Source organism: Copidosoma floridanum, unplaced genomic scaffold, assembly GCF_036245765.1.
Source record: "Copidosoma floridanum isolate Cflo_tuat_1 unplaced genomic scaffold, Cflo_Japanese_pri ptg000016l, whole genome shotgun sequence".
NCBI lineage: Eukaryota > Metazoa > Arthropoda > Insecta > Hymenoptera > Encyrtidae > Copidosoma > Copidosoma floridanum.
The window spans coordinates 11993637-12020059 of record NW_028321893.1 but is presented as its reverse complement, the minus strand read 5'-3'; the positions used below and the strand labels follow the sequence as shown (position 1 = coordinate 12020059).

General features: G+C 32.8%; 1 protein-coding gene across 2 annotated transcripts in view; it reads left to right on the top strand.

Annotated features, from left to right (window-relative positions):
* Positions 1 to 26423, top strand: part of Uggt (UDP-glucose-glycoprotein glucosyltransferase) — a 544975-nt gene that overhangs the window by 300407 nt on the left and 218145 nt on the right. The window contains exons 14-15 of one of the 2 annotated variants that reach the window (XM_089592324.1): positions 6648 to 6756; positions 6830 to 7015. In XM_089592324.1, the coding sequence (XP_089448450.1) occupies positions 6648 to 6756; positions 6830 to 7015 (295 nt within the window). The remainder of the gene's footprint in view (positions 1 to 6647; positions 6757 to 6829; positions 7016 to 26423) is intronic. The other variant, XM_089592325.1, reaches the window with a different exon arrangement.

Below are 26423 nucleotides of genomic sequence, written 5' to 3'. Positions count from 1 at the left end.
GGAGATTGGTCAGTGATACTTGCCTGGTGGAGATAGTCCCGTTGGCTCAAGTTTTTTTTTTCCTTCATAGCTGTTATAAGTTTTGCCCAGTGCAGACCTTAGAGAGGATCGGTGATTCCTGGTTAAATGCTTAGAGTCGAGAGAGTAATATAGGGTCATCGGTCACCGGGTTTTCCGGCCTTGCGAAGAACAACTCCTTAGGTGACATCTGCTAGTGAATGGCTGACTTGGTTTAATAGTGGCCGTCGTTAGTTAATATAGTCTTTTAGTCGACGAATTGCTTTCGAAAATGGTAGTAAAAATGTATTTGTTGGCAAGGTAGCTTACACTTAGGTGGCCCTTGAGATTGATGGTCAAGTAGGGAACGTAAATACTTATAATGGCCCTAAAAAGCGTCAGTGGTGAAACTTCCAGCTATTCTTTATTATGACTCTGACCCTTGAAGTCTCTATGTACGGAGACTGTGATGGAGGGAAGTTTGCCGCTGACCAAAGAATATCTGGTCTTCGGGTCGTTCCCTGGATAACCAACTGCTCATCGTCAGACGGGAACACGTGGGTATGCGCGTTGGGAACACGACCACTGCAAAGGAAGCTGTTGTGGCTGCCCATGCCCCTCAAAGCTGTCTTCCCTGGCTTACATTTGTAGCCAAAAATTCTCTGACTGCACCAGGCGGGATGGTGGGACGGCCACACAACTCTAAAGAGTTGGAGCAGGTTGTGCTAGGGCTAGATACGTCTTCTGGTGTTGCGCCGGAGACGTCATCGGTTAGAATAATTTTTTAATGGTGGCACTCGTCAATCGTGTAGATGCAGGGTGAATGGAGACCTAAGTCCCTTCCCCCTTAGAGAAGATTGTCGTCCGTAACCAGGATATCTAGTTGCGCGACTTTCATATTAATTCTCTATGCAGCTCGATGAACTGCCGGGGGACGACCGCAGTTCTGCCGGAGATGCTCTAGCGTATTATAACCACACTTATTTAATTTTGTTGCAGGTAGCCTCGATTTTATATCGACGCCACCTAGTGGATCCTACTGAACTAAAGTGAAAAGCTAGCGTATTTTTGCAAAACTATGAGCCTATTTTTTGTTATTGTTATTAAATTTTTCGAGATAAAAACTATACGAAAACCATCTACGAAGTGTCCTGAATCAGTGTGCAAAATTTCAGCAAAATCGGTGCAGTAGTTTTCGCGGTTAGCGATTACAACGGTTTTAGCGACTTTGCTTCATATGTTAGTAAGATGTTTGCCATGGCGGTATAAAAACTACTATTTAAGGTATCTGCTTTATAACATATTAAGTCCCACCGTTAATCACCTGTAGGTGCCTTGGGATGCAAACACACAATTTCTACTAAAAATTTGTTATTTTTTTGTCAATTTATTCTATTAAGGAGTCTTACATCACTTACTTTAAAAACAAACTTGAAGACTCTCTTGCTGATTGTATTTTAAAGTTATCAAATTTTGCAGTGCATTGAAACTGTGATCTATTACCTTATGATATAATAATTTAGATCGCAAAATCTTTCGGTAACAGAATACGATGTTACAGGGGTTTGAATGCTTACATTATAAGGTTATGAGGGATTAAACGCTAACGTTATTGGCTCCGTGCATGAATTTAGAGGGGTGGGCTGGCGCTGGCTGTCACTTTAAGATGGAGTTTTATGAAAACGGGGGTATGGTATCGCTAGTGGCTGCCACGGGTACTATGTGCTTTTATAAGATTTAACATGGGTTGGGGGTATGAAATTAGGGCAACACAGTGTACACACGAAGCCAATAGGGGCTTAAACAGTAAGATTGTAACCTTATAGGTTATGAGGGATTTAAAAGCAAGTAAGAGCCCATTTAATGCAACATTTCAACATCCCAATCACATATCACTATTTCTTGGCTAGATTATAAAGTTATGTGGCAATGAGCTCATCTAGTATTTAGGTTTGCAAAGTTAAGGGGCTGTGTAGTTATAAGGTTATGGGATCTTGAGGTCAGTAATTTCTTAAAATTAATGTTTTCCCAAGTTATTTGGTTTTAGGCTTTATTTTCGAGATTATGAAACATCCTGATCACGTGATGAAGCAGTGTGGACCTTAGATTCGGTTACAGTGACTCTATAAACGTATAGAAAGACTGGTCTGGGTTTCAGAATTATTATTATTTTTTTTTTTCGTTGAGCTGTGATTGTTTAAAAAGGTATATACTAAGCATCCACCCAGGCAGGGCTGGCACAACAAGTATCTGGCGCTCTGTTTTACATTACTTTTTGTCAAATAAAATAAAGATGTTCATAAAATATTTGACCTTAGTTTTTTCACATTTAAGTTTTAACATTTAAAAGTAGCTATGTAAATAAATGACACATTAAAAAAAAAATCAAACTATCAAACGTGCTTTTTAAATTATTTTTTCTGACAAGCTGAAATTAGTACCTGTAATATCCATATCCATGATTATGCGTCTATTTTTAGAAACAGCTCCATTTATTAAAAATTTACTACAAATAATTTTGACTAACAGTTTTACGTTTATCATGGAAATATTTTTGATTTACAAAATTCGTCAATTTAAAATATCTTAGCTGCCATACTGGGTCTGCCATTTTGAGTTTTATACTAAATTTAGATTCAGTGACGTTTGTTATCTTACGTCACATTGTCTGATTCTTCAATTTTACTTTTGCAAGACAAGTTGTAATGTAAAGATTGTGGTTCTTAATCTACAAATAATGTAGGCACTGACTCAGGTGCTTATACTTCCAGCACGTGACACACATTGTTTGAAAATCCCAATATCACGCTCATTTTCGAAAAAAATACGTTTTACTGTGTCTAACGCCAAGTCATAGACTAAAAATCTGAAAAGTTGACTATGATAATTAATAAACCTTAAAGCTTAGACAAAAAAGTTTCGCTTCAAATATGACAGAATTTCAACCTCTGTACGCTTTTTTTGCCTATTTTCTTTGATGTTAGTCATTATTTATATTATTCTGTTCAAAATCAATAGTCAAGTCAATTCTAAGAAATTCCGATCGTTTTTAAAGTTTGTTAATACAAAATTACAAAACTCATTAATACTAGAAAATGTTTTTTTAATAAACTAAATGAATTAATTATTAGAACTATAAATATTTTTATATTTAAAGTTAATTAGGCATTTTGAGACTACGCTGCTAAAGTCTCTGGGATTCAGTAATCATGTGGATAAAATATGCTTAATAAATGTACGAGAATGGTACATTACGTCACTAGGGCAAAAAATGTTAATTAATAATTATAATCATCTAATTTTGCCTTTGGTTTAAAACCAAAGATTGTGGACTACAGTCTCACGCTCCTTCACAGGCTGCGGGACAGCAGGTAGTCCAACTATTTGTTCGTTTGTATATTACGGAAAGGAAAAACAGAAACAATAGATAAAGAGAAAGAGAGAGTGTGTTAAGCTTTGTCATGTATAAATGTCCACAAACCTTTTTTTTCTTTTTTATTTAATTTTATATGATTCCTCAGTTCTGCTTTTTTTGATATTATTAATTTTATTGAATTTCAACTAATAAAGTATTCTGAACAGTCAGGTATGCTTCTTCTTTTATTTTTATTTACTTTCATAATAAATTACAATAATAACTATGAACTTATTGAGCAATTACAACATGTTAGATTGAAATTTTGAACTAATAGTTAGGAACCACACTCGATGAGCGTTGGAAAGCTACTAACTAAAACGCCGTGCAAAGAAATGCACCTTGCACGAAGTTTTAGTTACACTTCTTCGTCTTACTTGCTATGGGGCTGGTACTTGCTGACTCTATGTGTTTAGGCTTCGTGGCTCGCTTCGGTTGTCACTTGACACTTCCGAGAGCCACGAAGTACACAGTCAGTTTTGTTAGGTGATGACTTGCTTTAAGTACGACTCTTTTAAAAGTCTTGAAATTTCATCATGGGAATAAATATAATATAAAACGAAATAAAAATATACAATTTATGTATTCACGCAAGTTGTCATATGTTGTTACTAAGGGTGAGTGAGTTACTAGAGGTAACGTGTGCTTCGAGATCACAAAGCGGCAGTTGCACTTTTTGCCTATGGTAAGAAAAAAAATCTTAAGTTAGATCTTTCATTTGGACAAAAATCTTTAGTGACAGACGTCCTAATGAAGAAACCGTTACCTAATTTACGGAAAATTTTAAAAGGAGCTGTAAAATTCTGAAAAGCAAACACATCATACTTTTGAGAAGTCTTTTGGTTACACAGAAACTTAGCATTGATGACTTAAATTGTAAAAATAGTACAAAGAAAATATATTATTGTTTACAGACACTGCAAATGTGCTGTGCGAGTAATAAACCTGATTTTAAAAGAAATCTGTTGGTTCCAATAAGTTGGCTAATGAGTTAGTATAATTACTTGGCAAAAACAGTCCATGTACTTGAACTTCACTCGGATAAAAGGAAACAAAGTGAGTTTTAAATAAAACTAAGACAGCTAAATTATTCGTCATTTTCATGACTTATAAACATTGTACATTGCACTCATATATTACTATTACGTCGTATAATATCGTATAATATTTTCAATTTTAAATCAGATGCTAAAAATAGCAAACGATAAATAAAAGCGTATTGAGATTTTTCCGCCCAATTTTATTTTATTTTTTGTAAAAATAAGGAACAAAAAAACCATTTGTAATTATCAACACTCGATGTTTCCTCGCTAGATAGACCACATTCTAGCCATTAGTCATAGATGCCGTTTCACCACTACTAATATTTAGAAGGAAGCCTCTCGTTGCCTTTTTATTCTTTTAACAATCCATTTATTTATTTAATAATTAAAGAACTGAAGAGATCAAAACTTGAACATCCAACTTATTTACATTAATTACTATTTGTTGTAATTATTAAAACTATTGAAGTTACTAAACAAGAACATTTATCATAATGACACAATTACTTTTATTCTAACAATATTGAAATAAATAAGCGGCTTTGCTTCAGTGGTAAGGGTGCTTGTTACTGATACAACGCTGTTCTAGGGATCGTGGGTTTGATTCTTAGTGAATGTAGATTTTTTCAAAAACTGTTTTCATCGGAAAAAGTTCCTATGAAACCCTGGCTGTTTTGGGGCGGGTTTTTCTGTAGAGTTTTTCTTCAGAGTAATTTCAGGGTTTTTTCCTTGCCCCACAGATCTTTGGGCCTGGGTGAATACGAAACTGTGTTAGGGCTTAAAGGTAGAAATTAGCAGATCCGATGCCCCAGACAGGGATCGTTGGCCTTACGGGTGAGAAGTGGTCCCTGAAATATCAGGCTTCTCCGGGGATGCTAATTAGCCTGGATTCGATGCTTCGGCAGAGAGCGCCAGGTCAACCGGTGAGGAGTGGGTATCCTGAAATATGGAGTCTTCTCCGGGGAAAGCCTTTACAGTAGCGAGTGGACCCGATGCACCATTGGTGCAGAGAATGTTAGCTTAATGCGCAAGGTGTTTCACCGCAGATACTCCCACTGTGCCCATGGATTAGGTATGATATAAGTAAAAAAGTTTAAAAATGGGTGCGGTAATACACCCCCACACATGAGTGATAAGTGGGTGGCCCCGGCGACTAGGCCAGTAGGCTGTCGCGGTAGCTCGGTAAAAAAAAATTTTTTATGAATTAGCGTGATTATAATAACAATTACTACCTGTAACATATAATTAACTTACTACTTTTCTATGGTTACAGAAAGTAAATTGATATTTCACCATGACTTTTTTTCTAAAATGGTAGTGTTAATAAGCTGAGGAGGTTAAAAATAATTACAACTATAACACAATAAGTTAGACTGTTGAATAACACAATCGTTATTAATTTTAAGTATAACCGTTATAATTATCATAGTTATTATCACTTCAATGTTAATATCAAATAGTCGTATCACCATTGTTATTATTTATGGCTGAAGTTATAACCGTTTTGAATACCACCCCTCTGGTATTTTTTAGTAGGATTTAATTTTCGTATTTTAATGGACTTGACTTTTATTTGACCAAGTTATTTATCGTAATAGGTGATTTTTATCACTTTTCTTTTCAAGAAACTAGTTTAAATGAAGGTATGGAAAATAACATTGCTAGAAATTGAAAATATTTTTGATTGACATTGTAAATAGTTCCAATAATGTAATTAATTTGTTAAAGTCTGAAGAATTAATGGAAATGAAGTTAATAATTAACCAATAAACAATCTAGAGCATCCCTAGCCAGTTTTGAAACTGTGCATCGCTTCTCTCAAAGATTTTCCCTGGCTAACTGTTCTAGCAAGCAACCAAGGTTTGCTCGTTGAAAATTACAGGAAATTGAGGCTACTCCAAACTAGGTTTCTCGCAATTTCATATTCCACAGCCTTACTTAGACCCTATTTAGTTTCGAAGATATTATGGCGTGCGCTTGAACCCAAACAGTACTCGTCACTATCAACGGAACAAAGGCATGAACAAGACTTATTGAAATTTATTTCTCCTAATAATGTGACAAAAAGAAAGTTTTTGTTCCAAAAATTTATCATATCATAGTTAATTAAAATATCTAATTAAATAAATAAAGTAGTGAATAATAAATACCTATTACTTTTATGCTATCTAAATAAGTATGTCATATTTCAGTACAAAAAAACTTATTTGATGACCTCTTGATGAAAGTAGTATCAATTCTAGTGTCGCGGCCACAATATAAGAACCGTTTTGAAGTTCCATTCCATAGTGATAAGTTCAGGTAAATATCACAGTCTTCTATTTTATAAACAATTTTCTACACTTTTAAAAATTTATCGACTCTTTGATTTTAGCGTTATAGATATTTTAGCAGACAGAAATAATGCTGTAGCATTTAATTTAGTTGCTATAGTGGATCCTGTCTCTCGAGGTGCTCAAAAACTTGGGGCAATTCTTAATGTACTTCGTCAAACTCTGAATTGTAATATAAGAATATTTTTTAACTGCGTCGAGAAAAATAGTGATGTCCCGTTAAAAAGGTACGATTTTTAAAAAATAAGAAAAAATTTATTTGTTTTACTATTTTACATTTTAGTTGACTTAAATACGATTTTAATTATCTAATCAAAATGTGTAACATGATAATAAATACACAATATCTTACTTTAAATAGAGGTCTCTTAAATATTTGATGAATGAGGATTTGTTTGTTTTATGTCCTTAATTTGGGTATTAGCTGGCTTATTTCGTGAGTTTTGTAAAACCCTTTAACATAAAAAATGTTGCATTGTGAAATTTTATATTGGAGCATTTCTAGTAAAATAAAAATGATATTTTACACTTGATTATTTTCTCTGTGAACGTATAACTAGAGAAAAATATCTATAAAAACTTAAAAATGATTTAGTTGCATAACATTTAAGTTACAATATTATATACAGATTCTTCTTTATTTTAGAAAATACATATGTAGTCGGTGTTCTAATAACACGGTCAAAACAAAGTAAAATATAGTAAAGTTACATACCCCGATACATTAGCAGAAGTTAATATAACGTTCTGTTTTGAGTATATTAAACCGTCACAAGAACTCGGAAAAGTTACTTTTGTCAACTTTCTTTTGACCCTGAGAGTGATTAGCACACAAGAATCATGTTGCATATTTATTTTAACAAAGCAGTATGTTAGTATCTTCTTGCAACAAAAGTAGCGTGGTGCTATATAACTTGAATAAATTGCAACTTATATTTTTTTGTAGTATTACGTTTTATGTAGCAAAGTATGCGACGCCATTGGAGTGTCAGTGGTCCTCATGTGTACAGCGAATAGGCTGAGTTTTTTTGTAGCTTGGTGATATTAGTAACACAGGCTCTGGAGTTTCAGGCTCACATTATTACCAGCTTACACATGCAAGAATCTATTTTTCCCATATACGTCCGTGAAATGATGCTTTGGAAGACACGAAAAAAAAATAATTTTCGCACTGATGTGTAAGTCATTCATTCACAATGAGTTTGGACGAGAAAAATTTCAATTCTTACAACGAAATAATGAAAAAAATCGAATTAATAATATATTTAAAACTATAATCAAAATTGATACAGTCGATTAGTGCCTAAGCACACGATCTGCTTAGAGCAATCGATATGGAGGAGAAAGTAAATGAAACCCCAGTTGTCGGCATAGTTAAGCAACGTTTCGTTGACTTCACGTCAACCTCATCTGGCTCATTTAATTTGAGAAAAAACAGAACGTATAAAAGTTACAGAACGCAGCAAATAAAACAACATAATAACACTTTTTTTCGTAAAACAATACAAGAGTTTTGCAAGCATTACTTGCAAGAAAAATTTCGAATTGAAACTTTAAACAAATAAAGTAAATACATAATAAGAAATAGAAGTAATAAATATGTACATATATGTTTATGCTTCGGAGAACGATCATTGACTAGTATAGCATTTACAGTACCTACAATGTAGTTGATGGTACCAGCGAAAGTAATGTACACATAATTATTGTAGTAAACACATTAAAGACCTATATACAGAACTGAGCATTTGCGTATATTCTTTTCTATTGATTGTGTAGAAGAACAATTTATGTGTATCATTTAAGAAATTCTTTATTTGTGATAATTATTTTCCACATCTAGAATTTTAAGACTATCGAAATCGAAAGTATTCACTCATCGCACACACATCATGCACTTGAACCCATAGACTACATAAGTCAGGTCAAATTTGTTTACACAGAAAACGATTTGGCACGAGAAAAGCCTTGGTGACTAAACTATTTGTGTTCAACCACCTCTTGGAGGTGTGATAGTTTGGAGCTCACAGACAGAAGGTTGCACTGCGTACGTTTAATACAGCATTGAACGGTGATGCGTCAATCGTTGGCGCCACCTAACTCTGACGGTATGCTTTCTACAGTTCAATAGTAGCACTAAATGTTTCGAAGCCAAAGAGGGTGACTGCACGAGCTCGAGTCATGGAATAATTTCGGTACGTTAAAGGACTAGGCTCCTTTGCATAAATAGGTATACTTTGAGCATTTAATCTGCCCCGTTTTACCTATATTAGTAATACGAGTGTTTTTGTACGCTGAGTAATACTTAGCTTAAAAAATACGATGCGAATCAATCTTTGAGCATACATTTGTACTCATAATTCTGCAACCTCTTACAATGTAAAAAACGTGTAAATGGTAAAATCCACGTACTGATTACTGATTTTTTAACAATCAGTTTATTCAATGTTTAATAAATTCGTCAATTATTTTTAATTGACCAAAATCATAGCTGTAGTGTTTATACTAAATATTTTTTGTATCGAATCATTGTTATAAGCTTAGATGTATAATCATAAATCGTACAGACAATTAAAATGAAAATAAAGACATCATTTTAAAAAGTATTTTTTTATTTAAACACTTACGATTAATAAAAATATTTCTTTGAACATAAAATCGTATTAGACATCACATATTATTGCTACATAATATTTGACACTAAGTTCAACCATTAAAACTGATAAATTTTTAGTAACAATTTAAAATTGCAAAGCGATGTCGATTTAGTCCTATGTAAAATTTAATAAGCACACTAATGCTTTTTGAAATACAGCATTTTAATATTATCAACTAGAAAAAATCTTGCCGATCCAATGACCATATCTTCGTTACGTAAAAATTAGTTAGATTATTAAAAAAATCATTCTCGAGGACATTAGTAAAGGAGGAATTTTTTTTGAACATCCTCTGTGTGGTTATTTTTATTTCTTAATGATTGCTTATTTTCAAAATTAATACTTTGTATTTACCCAAAAGCCGCTCTATCGATCCTGCAGCATCGAGTATTTGTAAAACTTGGAACAATCCCTTATATTTTATTGTTGCCCAAGGTATCTTTAAGAATAAGAATGCAGTCAAAATATGAATAAGTACTTTTAGCCAAGTTTTCATTGATAACTATTCCATCGGTGCTAAGCGCAATAAGATCTTCATTCTCAAAATCAATCTCGAGAATATCGTCGTATTACTTTCTTTTTCTATCATCGGTACAAAAAATGAGAATTAATACAATGTAATTTAATTTTGCAACAAAGGCAGGGGGTACAAATGGACAAATAATGTAACCACGGCCGGTTCTAGCGTGGATGCAAGAGAAAGCAGACTTGTCGAGTGAGCGCTCTGAAGTAAACATAATAAAAAAAAGTGTATTAGGCAAACCCAAACGAAAACAATAGTACGAATAAGTGTAAAAAGTGAAAAAATGGCAGGGAAAGAACTGGAAAGTAAATGAATGAGGTAAAGTTAAAGGATTGAAACAAATTAGTGAGGACTTGGCAGTAAAAAGAAAACGGAACACGTAAATGCTAAAAAGGCAGAATGGAAAGTAGATCAAAAAGAAAGGTCAATGGTGCGCTGAAAGATGAAGGACAAAAAATCAGAAAAAATGTGTTAAAACTGTGATTGAGTAGTGAGAAAAATAAAACAGTAAGGTGAACTCTGAAAAAAGTGAGGTTAGAAAAGAATAGAGGGAAAAAAAGTGGCAACTTGAGAAAGTGATCGATAAAAAAAGTGACTTCAGAGGTAGATAACGAGCGCACCTAGTAAGTAAGAAGTAAAGAAGAAAGGGCAGAGAATAAAGAGAGAGGCCGATAAGGTAGATTCCTGAAAGCCCAATAGAAGTACAATTTAGTAAAAAATAAAACCAGAAGTCTAAATAGTGAGTAGTATTTGTATAGTAAAAATTTAAGTTGGCAAGGAAGATTTCTATTTATCTGGTTGAAAAAGGTGATTCCAAACGAGAAAACTTATTATTATTAATGTGAATATAAGATGTAATACAAATACGAAATAAAATGAACAGACTTTATTCAACCTTTCTTAAGATAGTCAGGAGAATAAAAAGTTAAGCCCCAAAATAAGCAGGTTAGAGAATAAGTTAAGCCGTATGATAAGTAGTCTAGAAAGAACAAAAGAAGATTGGAAAGAGGAAAAACAGATGTGGATAAAAGAGAGCAAACAGTGCGCAGTAGAGAAGAAGGCGTTAGAAGAAAGAACAAGCACATTGGAATGGAAAAAATAAGACGAAAGAGAGAAAAGAAGACCGAACATTGTGATCAAAGGAAAAAATATTGAAAAAGAAAATCTAGAAAAGAATGCGGAGGAATTCATTAAACAAAAAATCACAGTAAAAGTCAAGGTAGAGAAGACTAAGGAGATAAAAGTGAATACTAGGCATAGTGAGAAGAAATTAGTTGTAGTAAGACTGGTAAGCAAGGAAATATTAGAAGTTGTAGTGAGGAATAAGAAACAGCTGGAAAGAGCAATTTATACAGGAAGTGAATTAACAAGAGAATAAAGAGGTATTTAAAAAAATATCTTAAATCAGTCAGAAGAACAATGTAGTGAAAGAGAAAATACGAAAATTGGCTATATAAAGATGATAGTCGATGGTAAGTGGTTTAGATATGATGAATGAAAAGAAAGGTTTACTGGCGAAAGTAAAAGGAGCCAAGAATGAAAGGAGCATTAAGATAGAGAGGTGAAAAGAGTAAGAAAAAGGAATGTCAGAATTGCTGTGTGGAACGTTGCGTGGGTGTTAAATAAGGACAATTAGTAAGATCATAGAAGTATATCGTCCATATGTAGTAGGGTCGATAGAAATTATAAAAAGAAAAATATAATCGAAAAAAAGGAGGTGTGCTAATATTAGGAGATTGGAACAGAAGAATCATTAGAGATAGAGGATAGATTAGTGAAACGAATAGTAACATTCGAAAAGTAAAAGTAAGAAAGTCAAAAGACGAAAAAATAAATAAAGAAAAAAAAAACTAAAAAAACAAATAATGTAAGAATTAACGTGTATAAAAAATGGGCAAAATGGAGAAGAAGAAAAATTTATATACGTTGGCAACAGTGGGGGAATCTGTAATAGATTTTGCAATTGGAAATTAAGAAGCTCTACATCAAATAAAGGAAATGAAGATAGGACAAAGAACGTAATCGGATCATATGCCGTTAAAAGTGTATTTGGAAGACGAAAGAAAAGTAAGAATAGCAGAAAAAGAACTATGGATAACAGCAAGGAGAGATGAGATTTCAGAATTAATTAATTAGTATGATGAAAAATGTAAGTATTGGGAGGGGAAGTAGAAGATATCGAAAGAAGATGGAATGAATTAGAAGAATTAATAGAAATTGCACTACCTAAAGTAAAAAAGCAATCTAAAGAATAAAAACTGGGATATAGGAAATGGTACGATAAAGAATGGAAAGAGAAAAAGAGGGAATTACGAAAAACAATGAAGTTGTGGAGAAAAAAAAGAAAATAAAACAAGGTATTATATAGACAAATAAAGAGAGTACAGAAATTTGTGTGACTCAAAAAAAAATATTTAAAAAATTAAAAGAAAAAAAAAGAGAACACAACATCGCTATGTAAAATGTGGAAGTATACAAACAGGTTCAGAAAAAAACGAAACAACGAAATAGATAAAAAGATTACATTCGAAGAGTGAAGAAGGTATTTTATGGAAAAGTAAGATGGGAAGGATGAAGAAAGAATCGTAAGAAAAGAGACAAGAATTGAAAAAAAAAATAATACAGAAGATCGTAAAGAATTGAGCAAGCAAGACTTCAAGAGGCAGACTGCAAGGTTAAAAACAAGAAAAGCACCAGGAGAAGATAAGCAAGAAAGCGAAGTATGGAAGCACACGCCTAGAAAAGTAAACGCAGCCCTTTGGAATTTAGTTAAGAAAGTATGGGAAGAAGGAGAATTTCCAGAGCAATGGAAACAAGGGGTGATATGCCTGATTTACAGAAATTGAGATAAGGATAAGTTAGAAAAACATAGAGGAGTTACATTTACTTGTACAACATATTACATTTATGCAAGTTGGTTAAATGAGATGTTAAAGAAGGCAATCAAAGGTACACTAGCAGAAAACCAGTTTAGATTTAAAGAGAAAAGAGGAGTAATAGACACACTATAACACATTGTGAATGGAAAATTTAGCAAAACAAGAGAAAATATATTTGCCTGTTTTATAGACCCAAAGGAAGCATTTGATAAAGAGGATAGGCAGGTATTAAAGAGAAAATTAATAGAGATAGAGGTAAATAAAAAGTTAAGAAATCGGATCATGGAAATCTATAAAGAAACTAGGAATGTAGTTAAAGTAGGTGAGGAGGAGTCCAAGAAATTCTGGACAGAGAAAGGTGTGAGGCAAGGATGTCCATTGAGCCCAACGTTGTTATATGTATATCTAAAAGACATTAAGGAGGAATTCGAGAGAGGGCAAGTGGGAGGATGCAGAGTTGGTAATGAAAAAATACGGAGTTTGTCTTACCTGAATAGTATAGTATTAATAGCAGATAGAGAATAAGAATTAAAAGAGATTATTGATTTTAAATGAAAAAAAAAAAAAAATTTTAGTGTTAAAAAAAGAGAAAAAGTAGAAAGTGGGAGTGGGGAAGTGAATAATCAAAAAAAGTAGATAAAATAAGATATTTTGGTTATATACTATAGAAATATATGAGCAATGATAGACATTAGAAGTTCTAAAACGTTGTTAGAAGAAGAATAGAAGCGGAAAAGGATTAAAAGGCTAAGGAGAAAACTGAAGAAAAGTTAAAGTAGTACAGAGAAGATAAATAATAGTATGATAGGAAGGAAAAAAAGAAAAAGTAAACGTAGCGAAAAAAGAAGAATTAAAGAAAATAAAAGGACAAATTGATAAAAAGACATGTTTAATGTCTAAAATTTTTAATAATTCGGTTTTTTTATAGTTTTTTTGTTGTATTTATTTTTACTGTTTTATATTATGTTAAGGTTAGAGTAAAGAAAAAACCAAAGAAATTTGAAGTGTATGTACGACGTGTGTTCAAAAGATAACGAGAATTTTCGTTTTATAAAAAAATTGTTCATTTATTTATTAAAATCTATTTTGTCCCCTTTAAAATAATCCCCCTTGGATATAATACACTGGTGCCAACGCTTTTTCCAATTCTCGAAACATTTTTTAAACTCGATCTTTGTAATAGCTTTCAGCTCTTTTAGCGATTCGCTTTTAATGTCATCTATGCTTATAAAACGATGGCCTTCTTCTAACTTTTGGAAATAAAAAAACGTCACATGGAGCCATATCTGGCGAATATGGAGGCTGAGGCATCGTTACAGTTTTGTTTTTGGCCAAAAATTCACGAACAAGCAACGAAGTGTGAGCAGGTGCATTCTCGTGGTGCAAAAGCTATGAATCGTCTTGCCTGAAATTGGGGCGTTTTTTTTTGGATAGCTTCACGCAAATGGCGTTGAACTTGTAAGTAGTACTCCTTATTGATTGTTTGACCTTGTGGCAAGAATTTATAATGCACTATGCCACGTTTTTCACGATTTCATCGGTTGTTGATGTGCTTGGGCGTCCGGGTCGTTCGTCATCTTCAACGTTTTCGCGGCCATCTTGGAAACGCTTATACCACTTGTAAATCCTTGCTTTACTCCTAACAGACTTACCATATGCCTTTGTTAACATTTTACAAACTTTACTTCACTTTATTTCATTTTTCACGCAGAATTGAATACAAATTCTTTGGTTCATTTTTTTCACAAACGAAAGTCGCCGAGCTCGAAAAACACGTCTAACGTTAGCGGCTGCCACTTAAAAAGTAAGCAATGAATATTGCTGAAAATTTCATCGTACTTTAAGGACATGTGTACTAACATTATAAAAAAATTTCAATGCAAGCGAGCTCTCCAAACCTTCGAAAAAAAATTCTCGTTACTTTTTAAACACACCTTGTACATAGAAGTAAATATAATTTCATAAAATAATTATTAAAAAAACATTTAAAAGTTGTATTGTAACCCCTCTTAACTTGAAAAAGGCGGAGTATGAAATGAATAAATATATGTAACCTCCTCTAAATTTTTTCTTATCATCATGGGTTCTGAAACACATTTCCAGGCTTGTAATAATCGAAGTAAAAAAAAAATGGTGAAGTGATTTTGTTGTGATGCAAGGTAAAGAACCTAATACTTGACCGCTTTACACAATTTTCACGTTGATTGACCAAGAAAATTAAGTAATTATTAAAATCTAGTACTGCATTTGTTGGGCAGCATAAATAAAAAACTAAATTTTACAGTGATGCAAATAAAAAAAGATCGCCTCTTTAAATTTAATCACCGTAAAAAATTTACAAACGTACCTTTCCTACCTTTAAAGTCGATTACCTAAATCAAGGTATATTTTTGATTTCTGCACATGCGTAGATGACAAAATGTTACTTTTGTGCATGTGCAGATGACATGAATACTGTGGTCAAGTATTGCTGCCTGGTCGAGTATTGGGTCTTTTACCTTACTTTGCTTTTCAGTGCTTAGTCCCCATAACATAACACAAGTAACAATCATTTCTTCATTTAAAATTTTAACATTTTCAAAAATTGCATTTGTTACATCCCATGTCATAAACATAATATTTATTACTTCGAAATACAGTGTTTCGTTTTTAAATTATAAAAAGCAAAAGCTCAGCGATCTCTAACAATCTAGCGGTATACGTGATTCTTAAATCGCGTGACATATAACTTACTTCTTTTGAAATAAGCTACCGTCGCAAAACTTGAACTACGCGTGAAATCTTAAAAACGCTCATCTTACAAAATCAATTCGCATCAGTACACCAAATTGTGTGATTAATCAACAATTTCAACATTCTTTACTGCGAATGTACACAAGAAATGTCATACACAATTTTGACAGCAACTTGGTACTTAATGTAAGATCCGAGAGATCAGCAGTTTTAACTATCAATTACTGTGAAATTATTGCACCAGGACTGTGCTCGTGTCAGTCAATGGTAATAAGGTTAAGCTCTGATTGGTCCTTCGGATCCCCAACTTGACGCGTCTCCCTAAAACGCATGAGTATAAAAACTCTTCGCACATAACAATGTGTGCCGTTTCTCTTTCATCAAGAGCTCCAAAGTAACCATGAAGGTTGGAGTGTGCGTTCTGTTGCGTCTTTTAAGCAGATGTGAGACTTAGTTTAGTGATCGAGCAACGTGTTCAAAGCGTGCATTTTGAGCAAATGTAAGATTTAGTTTGGTAACTAAGCTGTGTGAGATAAGCTCAAGCAAACCAGGCCATTGTAAACTCGCCTAAAAAGTGAATCGAGGATAAACAAGAGAGAAAGGACCGTCGACTTGGGTTCCAACGTTAAAAGTAGAAGCCTAATTATTGTCATCGCCACGAGTGCTCTCGTGTAGGATTAGGAACATCGTTGCGGTCAACCTTGTAAGATCTTTTGAGTGCGTGCGCGCAAGCAGTGGCTAACCAACGATCATAGAAGTAAGGTAAGTCAAGGAAACTATAAATTGTATAACATTGTAAATGTGAATCTGAAACTTTATTATTCATACTATTTGTAAAATTAACTATTTCTGGCCTCTATAAATTTATTAAATCATTACATTAGACATCACTTGGTAGTTGATTAAATTAAGTTAATTTAAAAACACTTTAATTACTAAATTATATGAAGTATTCCAAGATCTTATAAGTCTAATTGATTGAAACATGATTCTTACCTTAATGAATAAATTGCATATCGAGGAAAAATAAAATTGACAATAAATGAGAAAGATTACTTTACAAGGACGTGAGATAAAAAGATTAATGAGATACGCTACTACCGCATGACATAAGACATAAACTCTAACAGTAAGTCAACGCCAGCTCAGCGTACGCCGGTCCATACATATCACTCGGAGAAACCTTACACCACAACGCCGAGTCAATGATTTCAAAAAGAAGTATACTGTAAGTAAAAGCAAATAAGGCCTTTAGGCCAATAGCTGGTTCCCGACAAACGGAAATTAAATTTATTTGTTTGTAGAACGAGTCTACGAGTTCCACCTTTCACTGAGAAAGTTTGGACGTAACAAATCCCCACAAGGGATGCCAGTTTGTTACTTCTAGTAGAAGTAAGTTACATGTCACGTGATTTCAGAATTAGGTATACTGCTCGATGGTTCGAGATCGCCGAGCTTTTGCTTTTTTTAATTTAAAAAACGAAACTCTGTGCTTCGAAGTGATAAATATTAAGTATATGACAGGGGTATCACACATTTAATAATCCAGATAGTTAAAAAATACCTTTAAACTTTCATGTGGTTGAATATAGGCAGCATGTACATCGATTACATAAGTTATCTATGCGGTAGTTTAAGTTTGTAAGCCTTTTTTCATTTCTTCTGGTTATGTATAGTTAAAGTAATATTCAAACGTTTACAATTTTTTACTTTTAGTGAAATAACTTTCTTAGAGTCAACTTTTAAACAAGAACGTTTTTAGAGTCACTTAAAACATTTTCAATTTTTTTAATAATTGATTTATTTGTTGCACTACTAAATTCCAATTTAATTTTTGCATTCAAGATTGGAATAAGACTTGAGGAAACAAAATCACCAAAAATATCATAGAAATCTTTAACATAACTACGTGGAATATTAAGACAGTTATATAGTCGCAGGCATAATTTTGCAACTTTATCAGCAATACTAGTATCGATAACCATTTTGACTTGAATTACATTTATCACACTACTGCAATATAACTATTCAATAAATAATTTAATACAAACCTTTTTCTAGTAGTCCTCAAGTTATAAAAAAAATTATCATTTCAGTACTGGAAATTGCAAAACACTGTGTAGTAAAGAAAAAAAATTCTTAGAACATATAAAACAAATTTATCAGTGAGTTTGTTAAGTTACATAGTAACTTTAAAATTGAAGAAGATCGACATGTGCAACACAATTTTGTGAATATTTATGGAATAAAAGAAAGGTATCCTTTTACTGCATTTCATTTGATTTACAGAGAAGCTTCGTTAACTTTCTTTTAGAGTATCTGTCTTTTGAACTTAATGTTTCACTTCAGTTATTTAATTACTGCACAAATTTTTCAATAACGAAAATTGGCGGGGCATCAAGAAAATAAAAAATATAAGAATCGGAGAACTGGTAAATGTGTTTTGTCATGCTTTACGTGCTTAGATTCCATAAATTTTAGTAGCTTGTATGATGTATCTACAGCCACGCAAATTTGCGAGTCTTTTGCAAGTGCTTAGTAAAATCTATAAATAGACTTGTCATAAATAATTTTTAAATGAGAGTGTATGGAAGTAAATACATGATCTTCTTCGTCGTGTAAATTCTCAAGTTAAAGATAATGAAAGTATAACAGCTCGAATTATCAAGTAGATTTTATAATGAATGTAATTAAATTTAATACATATTCATTACCAGCTTGTGAATTATGGAAGAATCTAACAACTCTTTTGAAATTTTTTCTTCTGCCTTTAATTTTAAAGCACCGCGTAAAATAAAAAAAATAGCCGAAATCTCTGCAAGTGTAAAAAAAAAATAATATTTAAAATTGTAGAAATCCTTCTGATTTCGTGACAAGCTAGATTTTTCTAAAATATTAAATATTATGTGCAAAAATTCTAATTGTAATGTACAAATAAGTCAGGCTGCGATAACGTGACTGCTGAGTACATGGATCAGTATACGTCATAATTCACAGGGTATTGTATATGAGTTCAAGAAATGACTTTAAAGACTAAATCAACATATTGATTCGTTTTAAGTATCCGAACAGAAAAACAGAAAATGTACCTTTACGATATCGGAGGTCTAGGTAGTAAGCATTGTTCCCACCTATGTCCCCGATACAGCCATTGTACGCTAACTAAATATTTAAATATTAATTTAGCTAACTAAATTTAAATATTAAGTTTTGTGTTTTAATATAGTACAGACCTTTAGGAACTATCGCTTTGTCCTTTAAAAATTTTTGAAGATTAGAATTTTCTTCGACGTTTAAAAAATTAGACTTGATACTTTAAGACAATGATTGAGTAATACACCATGATTTTCACGATATATTTGTTCAAAATCCTCTGAAAACTGGCAAATTGAGTAAAGAACGTTAGTTGTTTTTCAGCTAAGAAATATTAATCAGTTTTTGTCAAAATTACAACTATCCATTACCAATTTATAGCTCAAACATAGGTAGACAGATAATATTTCTGCAACATTTGATTGCTTGTAAAATATCATTCTTTCTGAAAACGTTGCATTCCGCTGCCAAATCAACTCATTGTTAATGACGTCTGTTTCCTATGCTTAAGTTTTTGGAATAAGCTTCGATACAATAAAAACCTTGAAACGATGTGTATATATATTCTAGTTTTTGATGTTGACACTGAACTTAAAAATGCAACACCTTTATCTACATTTCCTTTTAATTCGTACTGTTTGTCTTCTTTTGGTCTTTTTGGAATGTTTGCTTCTTCTATACTTGTATTGCTTAAATCTTAGTAGTCTCTTCTGATGCCCACATTTATTGCAGATTAGTTATGAGCATGTTCATTATATTCTAAAAATGTACTACTATTTCAAAAATTCTGTTGTTCTGAATAAAGACTGTTCAAAATTCGTATGTTTAAATTACAACGATGTTGCCATTACAATAGAACATCATTTGATAAAAAATATGAGAATAAATGGAAAATGGTTATGATAGGGAACTTACAAAGATCAAAAGTAGGTCTATGATTTCGATTGTAAGAAATAACGTTACTTTCTCCGAATTCATTTGGATTAAATATCTTGATTTAATTTCTATTTCAAACACAATGTGCATGTATACGTATAATAAAGAAAAACTTTTTTAAAAAGTCGATCGACAAAAAAAACAAGTTTTTATAATAAATGAATATCAAACACATTTGAATTTATTTCACACAACTGAACTTTCTGAATATTGTTTAAAACAATTATGGTGACAGTTTAAAAACAATTAACTACTTTTTATACTTAGTATTCTAATATAACAAAATTTTACTGTAACATACGTAAAAAATGAGGTTAAAAAATTTTAAAAAAACGTTTTTGATATAATACTAATATGAGCTTAAAGTTATACGAATAATTATTACTTACTGATAAGTCATGAGGTGATGTCGTCACAAGATCTTCAGTAATAGTTATTTTAGGGATGTTTTCTCATGGACGACGAAAAATTGAGAATATAGTGCAGATAAAAAATAGTGCAATTATCACATCAGCGTTATTACAAGATATACTAGCTGCATGAGAAAGATTCAGAGAGATGAATTGTCGAGCGCTTTTATACAGCTGTTAATAATCATATCCTTGCCTTATAATTTTACATAATATAATAGTTCTGTACAAACCTGCATGCAAAGTTTGTAAGCTTACAAGCACAAATGTACACTGAAAGTTATAACTGAAAATATACTAAATATGTTCAGTGTACGAAAACACTCGTGTTTATAGATATAGGTATCCTCCTACCTCCCTCTCTGTGATGAGAGGCCACCTCTTTCCTCTTTCCTTCCCTTTTTAAAGTACTGAATGTCCAGAGTATAGTGTGCCCTTATTAGGAGCCGGACGTATAGCACTACAATAAAAAAACCAGGTGTGGGTCTCGGGACCCCCAGTAAAAGTGAAACTTTCACCTCAAATATTATTAAACTTAGTATAACAGAAACTGAGAAAATTAGATCACACTAAATTTCAATAGGTCCTTAAGAATCTGATATTATATTAGTAAAAATTTTATTATTACGTATTCAAGCATGCGCGTGCAGAAAATACATATGCTTGTGTTACATGTGTTTCGTGAATTCTAAGGACTTCCATGTTTGCTATAATATATATATGAATAAATGTACGAATTGTTGGTCATGTAATGCAGAACGAAACAAAAGTTTTCCCCATAATGCCCCACATCATATATGTACAATCGATTCTTGTTTAAATCATATCCGACAAATAAAATTTTTTTAAAATTTTAGTGACCATAAAAGTAAAATAATCCACTCTATCTGATTGAGATTAAAGAAAACAATATACATTCAGCTTTTTTCTTGTTTTCAAAGGTAAAATTGTTGTATTATACATATTTAATACTTTATGCCCGTTTTTTACATACATGTCTCCTTATAAACATGTACGTAATGACCGGGACGTGCAACACGTATATATCCATACAAAATGCATACGTATACTTTGCCTTTAGTATAGGTGCTGCTGTTGTATTTCTCTTCTTTCCTCTTTTCTCTATACCTGTACCTCAGCTTGAGCAAGCGCATCGGTTTAGTGTTAACTTAGAAACATACACACTACCATAGCTACAATATATGTATAAAAAGGAAGGGATCAAGCTGCGTACATACGAGAGAAAGAGAGACCAAACGGTAGACAGTAAAGTGATGCGCGGTGCCAAAAAAAGAGATGGAGCGGGAGGTAGTGTATAAGAGAAGAGATGGAGGGAAAGGCTTGGGCCGCAAGGTAGGTGGCTACGTTTTTTCGTAACGCATTTTCCCACGCGGCTGTTTACGGCCCAAAATAAGAAGTTTCACTTCAAAAAGATATATGTACGTACATACCTGTCATGATAAGAACATTATTATTTAAAAAAAAACAGATATAGGTAAAATGGTGGCAAATTTATAGTGCTTTCACAGAGACGGATCTTCAAATAATTGAAAAATAATCTTAGGAGCTCAACAAGTCTACAACCTTAATATGGACAAATATGTAACCATTTACTGTGTTTCATAAAAGTAATCGTTGCGAAAACGATATATTTAAGAAAATTATTCTCTGTTCGTACTGGTGAAATTCATATTACTAATGTACTGAGCCATGAAGTCTGTTAATGAAACTAAAGTTTAAGTTGGCTCCTCACTATAAACCCACAAGAAGAGTCAATATACTGCAACACAGCTTTTAATTGGCTGTGGAGGTTCTTGACTAAAAATGGACTATCGTTTACCTGTGCAGCAGACGTCCCACACTCTCCGTCCAGTACGTGACTTGCACAGATATTTACTATTTTCACAAAATATCGTATAAAAACTTATGGTAATGTCCAAGTACCTGAATATCTTTGGCAAGATTATGATTTCTTCGATCTGCTCCACAGTTCAGTATCTTTGCTGAGATATCATACAACTTACGCCGTCAATTTTACGATCCTCTACGAGGGGCTAAGTTACAAAGTCTATTTTCAAGTTTTTTTTTTTTAACAATTTTGGTTGTGACGGAGTCTAAAATCTTAAGAAGAGACTATTTGCACCTTTATAAATCATCCTTCAAAATATCATTCAATACTCCAGTGTTTTGATTTAGTGAGGAGCCATCTTAAGTGTATTATATGCTAATGTCATACTCGTTGTATGTTAATACTCCTCCTGGCTTAACAAGTAGCACTGTATACATCATCGTATTACTTGTTCTTTTTCTAACTTTTATTTTGCCATGAAAGTAAAATGCATAGATTTGCATAAAAATAAATCAGATTATAGACTTTTTTTGATGTTCTATCTAGTCATATTCATATCTAGAGATAACATTCAAGTGGTTGTATAGTTTGACGATTTCAAAGCATTTGCAATAAAATATGATAATATTGTTTAGCAATATATTAAAACCTTCGCCTCTGACAAACAATAATCTTCTAGTTATAAGAGCTAAGGACATGCGTGGAGAATTTTTGCTATAAAGATATTTCCATTGACAACGTAAGATGCGATTAAGATCTCTATTAATACTGTTATTTCTTTAATTTGATCGTACTCACGTACGAATGGTAAATCAAAAAGTATACATTGTGGTTAATGTTTTTTTTTTTTCTTTTTTTTTCCTGATATTTTCTATTTCAATTTAATATATTCATTTATACTGCAGTACATTCGGTATTACCAAACAGTTGTACTCAGAAGTTTTTATATTAATGTGTGCTAAAAGTAATGCTTATGAGCACTCCACAGTGTTTCATTGCGTAAATGTAGATACTGTAGTATATTTGATTAAGAATTCACCATGCTACCTAGGGTTTTGTGTAAGTAAATAAACGTAGCGTGATAAATTTGAAGGTGAATGTCTACCTATAAACTACGATGATATTTTGTATTTTACTCTAGTTTAGTATACATATCTCTTACATACGCAGATGAAATTTCATTAATTCATTACATGAAAATTAAATAAATTTTCATATTTCGACTCGTGTAGTTTCCCAAATGTTTTCATTCACTGATCAGTGTAGGCATTTAATGCAATACATATATGTATTATAAGGTATACCTTATAATCCGATGCATTATATTCATTTAACTACCATGTTTGATACCTTCAGGACTATTCATAAATATTTTGATACCAGAGACGTTTATTATTGTTTATGAATCTTCTCTCACTTTGTATCATCATGGCTATCCAAGTTTTATACCTGCACTCCATACACTCATTTAAGTATAATTTAAAGATTCTCGTTTGGTGGCGCTATTGCCCTTGTGGCCAATTGTGCAACTTATTTTCCAGTAAATCAGCCTGTCACATTAGCTGAAATAATATTGCTCGATATTACATTCATGCACTTATTTACACTGGCGAATCGGAGAAGCATCACTACTCAATAAACGTTGTATCATTATAACTGGCAAGATAAAATGAGTCATAATTCTCATGCCTCATTACGTGCCATGGTTTTCACGTGTTGGGCAACGTCTAAGAATTCATACGTGAAAATAAATTTCTTGTTACATCATATTTGTAAAATATTCTTAATCAATACTAAGTTTTACAATTTACAGCAAAAAAATTTAAAAGAGCCGTATTCCATCATAATTTTACACGTAAGTTTATAAAATGCCAAATATACAATGTTGTTACGTATCATATTATCCAAGAACTATCTACCAGATAACTTAATATCCGGTTTCATCAAGTTAATAAAGTGCTCACTTGATGTATTGTTACTTTGGGCTCGTGGCACAAAGTTCAGTTTTGTGTGTGTATGTGTTTAAAAAAAAATTTTATTCAAGGCCATTTTGACTACGATTTATACATGGCTTTTGAAAGAATTAATTTTTTTTTTAATTTTTCGATTACTACACGGACTGCTATAACCGTTCAATCAACCCACACGCAACACATAATCAAAAAGGCTGACAGAAATTGTTTTCAGTTTTCTTATTCCTATACATTCAGTGTATGTTTAGTAATTATTGTGTACTGGTTTTTAAATGTAATAAGTTGTAATACGTGCCAAAATATCACTTAATTCATATTTGTAAAGTTGGTCTGTCTATATACCAGTGAGGCTCCACATCCCTGCACGTTTTGCGCACCCACCCCGATAATTACTTGCAATTTATTATCAATATTGATTGCGTTCAAATAAATCGTATTCGTATCACAATTATATTTGTCAAGAAAAGACAATATTTATTTGATTATTCTACCTCAAATGAAGATGTATTCTGGCACGTCATTGGTGACGTCACTAAAGATATTTTTAAAGACGTTTCAGAGATGTCTCAGAGATGTTTTAAAGGATGTATCAAATGATGCCACCAAAGACGTTTTCATTTTCAATAGCAAATACTCTCCTTGGAATACCAATAATCACATAAATCACAAGAACATCTTATAAAGATATCTAACGCAACAATAAAAATTTATCAAATTAATGTATACAATATGATATTTGCTTCTTATAAAAATTGTTCTTGCATACACCTACAACTATGTATTATGCATGGAACCGTTAATGAGAGTCTCCTCTCCCTGCTTCTCATATTTTCCGCGATGATACGGTACTGCCAGAACTTTAATCTCCATATATTCACAATGCATCATTTCGTGGATAGCAATAACTTGTGTGATATAGGCTACGTAAAGGAACGAAGTGGCATAACGCCACTATATTATCTCATTTTTTTCTAAAAGTAGTTTAAAGGTATAGTTCTATGGAACAAAATATAGCTGCACAATCATAGAGATATAGATACAGGAGGCTATTATCCATATATCACGTTGTAGAGCGCGCGGTGGCTCAGTCGGCTAGGTTGTGGATCGGCACGCGGGAGACCGTGGTTCGATTCCCGGTCAGTGTAACATTTTCGGGCAAGTACCTCTGTGAGTTTTCATATGTGCTTTTTTACCACGCAATGCTCCTCGTGAAGGGATGGGGCGACCTGATCGCAGCAAAATTGCCTATTTCCACTACCCACCTCCTGTAAAGAGAGGCCTCCCTATCCCTCTTTCCTTCCCTCTCACAAGTGTTGAGTGCCCAGAGTAGTGCCCTAATTAGGAGCCGGACGTATGACACTATAATATAAAAAAAAAAAAATCTGTACATCAGATAGCCTACATACATCAATCTTGCATCTTTTTCTAGGCAGGCTACGGGAGCTCGCTTACATGAGAAATGCTCTATGTCCACAATGGACTGTCTGCAATAGAAAGAACCATAGGCTTATAAGATACATAGACTGCTCGTTCGTCCCACGGCACCTAAGCACAAGTAGAAATCGTAGACGTATACGAAATATAGACTGCACTATACTTGACGTGTACTACGTGTCGGTGAGTTTCACAGATGTAAGCAAATACTAAATCTTTACCGATATCTCGGAGTTCGTGGCATACACCCTATCGTCATAATTATGATTGTGAATTTGGTAATAGTAGATCTGTACTATTATGTGATATTTTTTATAATTTCATATTTTTGTGTAGAACAATAGTGGTAATAAGCGGGATAGAGACAATAACGTATTGAGAAATTTAATTTTTTTAAATCATCAATCAGTTTGTCCGCCTTTATTATCGTTCTTCTTTTCTAAAGTAGATTAAGTGTGCAGTCTACTGCATAGAGGTATTAGAGATATGTAGGCGTAGGCAATCAGTAGTGACCACAGAGAGAGATAGAAAGGTAGCTCGATGTTGCATCTCTTTTTAACGTTTTAACGCTTCCACTTACAGAAGAATCAGTGGCTTGCCTACTCTATCTATAATATCTCTATGGTCTACTGGTGAACGAAACACTTAGAGCTTTATCATATATTGTCTGCAACATTAATAACCACAATCGTATTAGAAATATATAGACTATTTTTCTCTGTGTGTGACGCTGAAGCACGATGAGAAGGCATAAATACATAGAAAATATAGACTACACTACACTTGACCTATACTAGTTGTCGATGAGTTCCACAGGGATGGTATTCCGTAATTTCCACACCACGCCAGAAGCCGATGGTACGTTATTATTAACATATGCATTGTATATTTACGATTTTGAAGTTTCTGGCATACACTTTAGCAATATGATTATAGATAAGATAATAGAAAAAAAATAGTTTAGCTCACAAAAAACTTTATATTTACAAATACATTGAAATATACAGTTGATATAAATTGATTTTTGATTTAACCCTTAGCTGTACAAATGGAATAATCATTGATTATTCTTATGTGTTACGTCCATCTATTTGCCTCATACGGATGAATAAACGTTTAACCACAATTATGCAATGGTATTATATATG